This window comes from Kryptolebias marmoratus, linkage group LG7 (assembly GCF_001649575.2).
Source record: "Kryptolebias marmoratus isolate JLee-2015 linkage group LG7, ASM164957v2, whole genome shotgun sequence".
In the NCBI taxonomy this organism is placed as follows: Eukaryota; Metazoa; Chordata; class Actinopteri; order Cyprinodontiformes; family Rivulidae; genus Kryptolebias; species Kryptolebias marmoratus.
The window spans coordinates 8,689,580-8,697,964 of NC_051436.1; the positions used below are offsets into that span (position 1 = coordinate 8,689,580).

The 8,385-nt window shown below is 46.0% G+C and overlaps 1 protein-coding gene across 11 annotated transcripts in view; it reads right to left on the reverse strand.

Moving 5' to 3' along the window:
* Positions 1-8,385, reverse strand: part of LOC108234862 (multiple PDZ domain protein) — a 50,901-nt gene that overhangs the window by 11,256 nt on the left and 31,260 nt on the right. For 9 of the 11 annotated variants that reach the window (XM_017414422.3, XM_037976407.1, XM_037976406.1 and 6 more), the window contains 3 exons: positions 3,061-3,129; positions 2,787-2,858; positions 455-638 (listed from right to left, as the gene is read on the reverse strand). In XM_017414422.3, coding sequence (XP_017269911.1) covers positions 455-638; positions 2,787-2,858; positions 3,061-3,129 — 325 coding nt within the window. The remainder of the gene's footprint in view (positions 1-454; positions 639-2,786; positions 2,859-3,060; positions 3,130-8,385) is intronic. The other 2 variants (XM_017414427.3, XM_017414425.3) reach the window with 1 other exon arrangement.

Genomic DNA, 8,385 nt, shown 5'->3' on the forward strand with positions numbered 1-8,385 from the left:
GTGCCGGACGGCCGCTCCTCGGTTCAATGGGCTCGTGTTGTTCTGGGCTCCCTGCCACTGCTCAACCATCAGCCCTGTACTACTAATCTCCACCGCTCACCTCGCCGGGCCCAACCTCATCAATCTTATCCCCGCAGGATGGACTATCTCTAACACACACACACACACACACACACACACACACACAGGTACTCTCCACAGCCCCCGGGGGGATCGGAGGCTGAACGACCGTCCTTCCTGCCCACGGATCTGTTTGAAGGCTTGAGCTCAGGCGACACCTTGCCGAGTCCAAGTCGAGCGTGGCACTCGGGCCGCGTTTATTGGAGCTCCTTTCTACTAAAGATTTATTGGCAGGACAAGGGAGACCCCGGGAGTCGGATGCCCCCTTGTGGTCGTTCACTGTTGCTACATGCAGCAGGTAAAAAAAGGAGACATCCTAAAAGGGGGAACTCACTCCAGCTGTACCCGAACTCATCCTCCTCTTCCTCGTCCTCCTCGGCTGCTGCTTGTCCGCCGGGATTCTCCGCCAGCGCGTCCGTGTCGCTCTCCCCCACGTAGGGCACCACGGGCAGCGGCGGCGGGAGGACGACCGTGGCGGCGCCGCCGGGAGGTGCCTTCGCCGCGTCGCGCCTCGCCAGCTGCCGCGCCGCAGGGGGAAGGAAGCGGCGGCAGGGGGGAGGAGGGAAATCGGTTTATTAGTGGAAGACGAGGAGAGAGGAAGGAAAGTTTCAATCAGTCAGTGCTCAGGCTTCGCAGGAAGGGGCATATATGAGGCCGTTGGCGTCGTCAACAGGCGTCTTTACAAATATATGCTCCGATTGGTCAAAGCTTTCGGACATTTTCAGCAGATTGTGTTAGGTTCAAGCCGAAAACGGGGGCGAAAGCTGTGAACGCAGCAGGTCTGAATCAGAATGAGGTCTCTGGGCTACTGTAGGCACGGGCCAGTCTCTGGGCTCGCCTGGTTTCTTCCTGAAACAGCGTCCCTAAAAACTAAATGAGATTTTTTTAGGGTCGTCAGGAACACGGCGGGGTTCTCTCTGGTTGTATGAACCGTCCGTTTCCTGTAAGAGGACCCCTAATAACGCTGTACTCCTATGTCTAAATGAAAGCAATTAGATCGTCTGATACAGTTTGTGGTGGTGGCTGTCTGTTAGCAAAATATCTCATGAACCTGTGCAGAGATTCTAATAACGTCCTCAGAAATGAGATCTACAGCTGATTATTTGGAGTCCATCTGAGCCAACATGGCTGCCAGCGCAAAATCGACACAAAAATGGCCGCAACTAGCTATAATGAGCTATAATTTGGTGTGGTAGTAGATGAGAGTCCTCCACAACTTGAGTTAAAAGGTCAGGCATCGTTGCTTAAAGCGTTGGCCTGCGAGACAGCAGGAAGCATGCTGTCCTTCAAGGAATGCTAGTTTCTGTAAATAGTTGGTGTGGTTTTTTTTTTTTTAAAACTTGATAAAAGTGTGAAACTGTGGTGTTTTTGCTCAAGGTTATTATCCCGTCAGAACCTCCTACCGGCCCGTGCCTTTTCAAACCTATTCAAGCTCCCCTTCATCATCTTTCTCCATGAAAGAAGCCATTTAAATCTGACTTGTGTGATATTTAATTCTACAATTAGTTCTCAGAATCCAATGTTCGTCTAGATGTACCCACTTACCTGGAAAAAAAAAATAAAAGCATTGACAGCACTCATTTAATCATTTTTTTTTTCTTTTGCTTTGAAACTTAAAAGCTAAAACCTCAACAGCTAAAGTGATTCAGTTATTTTTCAGAATAGAATAGAAGCAAAAAAAAGGGCAAAACAAACAGAAAAATATAAAAAATGATTTGAAAATATATAATAAAAAAAAAACATACAAGAGTTGAAAGAGACAGGAGAGCTGTTAGGACGTGTGTGTGTGTGTGTGTACAGCATGTTGCGGTCGGACACACACAAACACAGCACATGAACCGAACATACAGGTGAGCTGTGCTACAAAACAGGTCGGTATGAGAACGGGCTGCAGAGGGGGGAAAAAACTTTTCTGGAATTATTGGAATTGAGATTTGTCTGCTCCCCGTGACACGGAAAGGATGGATGGATGGATGGATGGATGGATGGATGGATGGATGGATGGATGGATGGATGGATGGATGGATGGATGGATGAAAGGATGGATGGATGGATGGATGAAAGGATGTATGGATGGATGGATGGATGGATGAATGGATGAAAGGATGGATGGATGGATGGATGGATGGATGGATGGATGGATGGATGGATGGATGGATGGATGGATGTCTGGATGTCTGGTTGGATGAGTCCATAAAGACACCACCTGGTGATCCCTGGAACTACAGCATCTGTTCTTTCTAATCTTCCTTTAAATCAAATTTAACAGTTTTTTTGTCGACAGAAATAATATTTTAATTTCCTTTGAAATTCACCATTTCTTTCTGCTGGGGAAATCCCTTCGTATAATGTTTGGAGTCACTGTGAAGCTCGGGGATTCCTCTTTTTAAATCTATGGCTGTCATTCCTGACAACCTATAAGAATCTATTCTTCAAACCGTCCCTCGCTGCCGGGTGAGAAATCCCAAAATGCCAACAGACTTCGCCTCACTTTGAAGATTTTGAGTCGGTGGGATTCAAAATCAATATGAGCCTAATATTGAAAAAGTCCTCACTGTGACTCATTTTGGCAGCACGGGTCACATTTGTACAAGCGCACACACACACACACACACCGAGAAGGGAAGCAGAGAAAGCAGGAAGCACGACCCATGAGTAGCACAAACCTTAAACGGGGTGGGAGTGAAAGGGTTAGTTGGGGAGAGGCGGAGAAAAAGTCTACTGTGACTTTCAGCCTCCTACAGGGGAGAAAACAAGGACAACACAGAACAGTTTCCTACATCTGTTTCCCCACACACACCTGACGACAGGTAGAGATGACAAAACACGGAGCGTCTGTTATTCCTGAACTTGCTTTGTTGTTTTTTTTTTAAATATATTCCTCTATTTTTCTTTTTTAAAAAATGAGACAACAAAGCGTGAAAAGCCAAAAATGCCAACCTTGTCCTTGATCTCCTTCGTCACGGCTGCAGCCCGCTCCTCGCCCAACTCCGATATCGATGGCTGTTGCTTTAAAAGACAGACACGAAGGTAAATCACTCGACTCTGGAGCGGATGGCGGGGGGGACTTTTTCCCGAACTGCGCCGCGCCTCACATTCGTCAGCTTTGACGGCGCCGCGCGGGGAAAGACGCAAGCTCGTGCTCAGCCGAACGATTCCCCGACTTTAAGTCCCAATTCGGAGGGGAATGGTGTCCCCCCCCCCCCGATTCTTGTTGGGACGACAGCTGAAGGGGGACGGAAAGGCGCTCCGAGTCGGCCATCAATGTTTTCCCACATTGATGGCCGACGTGTCCTTACTCCGAAAATAAAAAAAACGGAAATTTCTAAAAAGGTTAGGAACGAAGCGGTTAGTACAGTTAGTATTTACTCTTTTAGAAATATCTTTGTGGCACCAAAACCCCATGATAGTTAGTCTGACGTACCCCGTCATGTATTACTTTTAGTTTTATTGTCAATTATCCTCAACGGGAATTTAGAAAAAAAAAAAAAAACAAACAGTTAAAATTGTAATTCTGGGTTAAAAATATTTAATCTGGAACAAGAATTATAGTGTTGATGTTTTCTAATGTAATGTGTTTCTGCTGTCAGTTATTTCTAATAAAAGATAAAGAACGGCACAAGTAGCTTAAAACTAGTTTTTCCAGGTGTTTAGTTTTAACGGTTAGTTTGAGCGCCAGCGCGTTTACGTTCGCCGTTATTGTCGATAACTTTTAACGAGCGTGAAGGAAAATGGCAACGGGAGATGTACGCCGGCAGAAAACTCATCCGAAGCACGGGTTCCCTCAAAGCAGCCCTGAATCCAGAGAAGGTTTGCACAACTGGGTGACCCGTGGCCTTGAAATCAATAGGGATCACCCCGACTGCAGACGGCAGGACGGACAGCGCCGTTCCTGTAAAACTTAGGATGAGCGTTTTGTTGCATTGTTGTTTTTTATTTTAATTAAAAACATCTTATTGTTTTAATAAACGTTGTAACGTCTAGTTTAGACAATTTGTCACGTTTGGTTTTATTGTCCTTTTTTCTTAACGAGCATAAAAAAACCCCGTAAAGTTTGATAAGTCGTGTCACACGCAACATATGGGCATACATACATAAAAGAAGAAGAACTTTTTGAAGCGGCGTCCCGGAGGGCTAACACTTGGAAACGGGACTTGGCCGAAGCCCTAAAGGTTCGAACAGAACCCCCGAGTCACACGAATGACCGACGGCAGTCAGCGGGATTTCTTTTCCCCATTTCTTTTCCCAAATCCAAACTTTCCACTCGTCATAAAAATCCGAACTCGCTAAACCACACCGCGGTCGACAGTTTTTCATCTCAGCGCGACAGCGCTGACTGCCAACTGCCTAATTAAGTTGTCTTTCTTACGCTGGCACCGAGGCACTTAGGACAATGTTCGAAGACTAATTGGACGGGAAAAGAAATCCCTTTCAAAGATGGAGGCGCGAGGGGAAGAGAGAGCACTTAACAGTGAGAGCTGGAAATAGGATTTCATCTTTATCTTAATGCAGCCAAGGAACAAAGTCAACGAAAGAAGGAGGAGGAGGGGGGGTAGTTAAAGATCAACATAAAGCAACAAATGAGGAACAGATTCCAAACAAGCGTGCACACAGACGAGGCAGCGATTTTCATGCCTGGAAGCGCAGGTTCACCATAAAAATGGAGACGAATAATGACGTGACTGACGCGCGTCTTCGCTACCCGACGTGGGGGAAAACCTGCGTCCAGACGTAAAACTGGAAGAGTTACAGTTAGCCCCCGTAGGCCGCACACAAACACACACTCTGCTTTCAGTCATCGCCGTTCGTGCAGCTTGTTGACGCCATTTTTCTCTCCCCTCGAGTCCCTGGAACCTGAGGGACGGCTGCTGCTGCTGCTAAGTAGCCTTGATTAGCGCGGTGGCGGTAAGGGCAGCTAAATAGCAAGACGGACAAGCTGACGACGCAACACCCTTTTTTTTTTAAAATACGTGTCTGTGTGACATAAAACAGAATCAAAGACTGTGTAGGAGAAAAATAAAAAAGGAGAAGAAGAAGAAGGACAGAAGCACCTCAGGTTTTATTTAAATTGGTAACCATTAAAGCAAACGGTTTCCTTGAGGAAAGTCATTTCCTTTACATAAAAAAAACCTCTCTCTCTCTGCAACAGTTTAACAGAATGTTTAAAAGACACCTGCAGGCCACCTTGAGATTATTTATAGCCCACAAAGGGAGGATTGGACTCTTAAAGGGGAAGCGTGATGCTGTGCTCACCGGGCGGCACTCGGCGGCTGCGTCTTCAGACGGCGCTCCAGCCTCGCTCACAAGGCCTTTTTGTCTTACTTAGGATTTTGTTACGTTTAGTTTTGCTGCCCCGCCAGCTTTTAGTTTTCTTGTTCTTTTATTTAAAAATAATTTTATTTTTTCCCATTTTTCGTGAATCTGCATTCTGGGTTCGCCATGCTCCACCCTGACGGTGTTGCAGTTGCACTCTTTATTAAACTGCAACGTGTTTAAGTGAAGCAAGACGCAGTCAGCGTAGAACTCCGTGTTTCTGTTTCCGTATTTCAGTTTCAGAGCGGCAGACAATCGAGATGCGTCGATAATCACGTGGCAGCGAATAGGAATCAGATCCGATCAGGAGGAGCCTACAGATCCCCACCCCCCACCTCCCCCACGACGATGCATTGAAGGAGCAGCGTGACTTAAGGCTGTGAGATATATAAAATGCAGCAGGCTGTGTTGAAAGGGGGGGAGCATGATAAAAAGCTGAATGATATATCAAAATGGCCGCGCCACATTTCCAGAGGGCTACAACAGGAGCTGTATGACCCACTGGAAATTTACTGATAGTCCATAAGACTCTTTATCTTATATCACGCAGCCCGAGGAAAAATGTTCTGTGATTTAATCCCGACCCGACCAGCGGAAGGTTTTTTTTTTTTTTTTTTGGACAGTTTATGTAAATTCGCTGATAATTGCCCGTTTCCAATTATTCTGACTTCAGAGTCGGGAAACAATGGGAGGAGTCACGGCTCGCCAAGGCTGGCCTTTCCAGCGAGACGGATGTTTTTGGGTTTTTTTTAAATCATATTTTCGAAGGGAATGTCCTCCGTTCTTTCTGCGGGGGGGGGGCCTTAGGTTTTGAGAGACTCTTAGATCCTAAATGGAGCGGCCTTTTTCAAGACAACGCCGCCATGGAGAAACTTTTACCTTGGGCTTTTTTTTTTTTTTTTTCCATTTTCCGTCTCTCCTTTTCAGAATTCGCTGAATCGATTCTTCCGCCTAACAATGAAATCCTCCCCGCCTAACCTTCTACAGATTTATTTCAGCGGGCCACATTATTCTTTTTTTTTTTTTTTAAAGAAAGGACCGGAATGATCATACGTTGACTGGAACGTTTCTCCGTTTTGCTGTGAATTTGATTGGGAACGTGGTTCGTCTCTTTTGTTCCCCTTCTATGGTCTCTTTGCTCTTACTTCCTCCCCTGTCTTTGTTTCGGAGGCCCTTTTTTTTTAAACTTTAATTGGGCTCATCTGTGTTTAGTTACCCTTGTCTCTCCCTCGTCCCTTTTTAAGTTCATCTGTCGTCTTTCTTCCCCGGCGTGTTGTTGGATCTCCTTTAACGGCTCGTCTGTTCCGCCGGCACCTTTTTTTTTTTTGTTCTTCGGGAAAGTTAAGTCAAAAGTTCTCGCTCTGCTTCCCTTGTCGGCCTGCTCCTCTCCCCCCCGGATGACTTATGGTCCTCGTCTTGTCTTAAAGCCTCTTGGTTTTTTGCTTTTACGTAATCAGACAAATCGTCCTCGTGGTCCTTTCAGTCGGAAACTCGGCCTCGGGCGCCCATTTGGGACACTTAAACTCTATTTAATCACAAATAGAGGACAAAGAAATAAAGCTATTTGTAACAGGGACCTGTGCTGGCCAAAATACATATAAAATACCTGAATTTATTTTTTATTTTTTTGCTGTAATTGAGATTTACGTAAAAATGAGTCCATGAAGACGACATCCAGCGATCCCGGTAACTAAAGCAGCATAAAGTCTTCCTGATCGACTTTTTTCCAAGAGGTATTTCTTCAGAAATAATCCTTTTAATCTCCTTTAAAATCGACCGTTTCTCTCCGCCGGCTGCCGCAGCGCCGGGAAATCCCTTCGTATAATGTTTGGCGTCATTGTGAAGTGGGTTTTTTTACGTTTTTTTTTTTTAGATATAGGCTTTGGAACTGCCCGACGGCTTGGGAACGAAACCAGCTAGTTGCCCGGTGACAAATCGACAAATTTCAACAAACTTTGTCTCATTTCGAAGCTTTGGAGACGGAGGATTTGAAAATATTAACAGCTCCATGTTGAAAAAAATTGCTCACTGTGACTCATTTCGCCAGCGGAGGTCGTAAACGTTTCCATTTCTGCTCGGATAGCGCCCCCGCTTTTAAAGAAAACGGCTGTTTTGCGTCCACTTAGAGAAGCTAATGATGGTTGGAAGACGTCAGGTTGAGCACGGACATCGGTGAAGACTCGTACGGGAAAAAAAACCACACACACCGGTGTCGTTTTGAGTATGGCTTCAGGTCTGAACCTCCGGGCTTTCTGCAGGGTTACTATTTATAAGACTACAAGGGGGAGGGAAAACTGCTGATCGGTGCAGGAGGACAAGACGGTCAAAGCTGCATTTGTCTGCAAGATTTCAGTAAAAAAAAAGCAGCTAAATCTGCTCTTTTGCCTCCCTGGGCTTTGCTCCACCTGAACCTTTTTGTTTCGTTCCTGTTTGGTTCCTTAAGTCGTACCATCGAGACGAGACAGACACAGAGTACGTCGTCTGTTTTTATGAGTTGGAGAGAAATAAAATAAGTCGCCACGAAACGTCTCCGATTTTATTCGGATGTTTTTTTAGCTGCGAAACCGAATCCTCGTCAGGTTTAACGGAAACAAGACAGGAGAGTTATTTAGTTCTTCTTTCTCGTTCCCTTTTCAGGGGTCGCCACAGCGAGTCGTCCTCCTCCGTCTAACTCTGTCCTCTGCGTCCTCTATCCTCACTCCAGCTACCTCCATGTCCTCTCTAACTGCAACCATATGTCTCCTCTTTGTCCCTAACATCCTTCTACCAATATACCCACTGTCCCTCCTCTGGACATGTCCAAACTGTCTCAGTCTGACCTTTCTAACTTTGTCTCCCAGTCGTCCAACCTGTGCTGAACCTCTGATGACCTCATTCCTGATCCTGTCCGTCCTCGTCCCTCCCGAGGGAATCTCAGCTATCCTGTCTAATAAAAGGGGGGGGGGGGGGGGG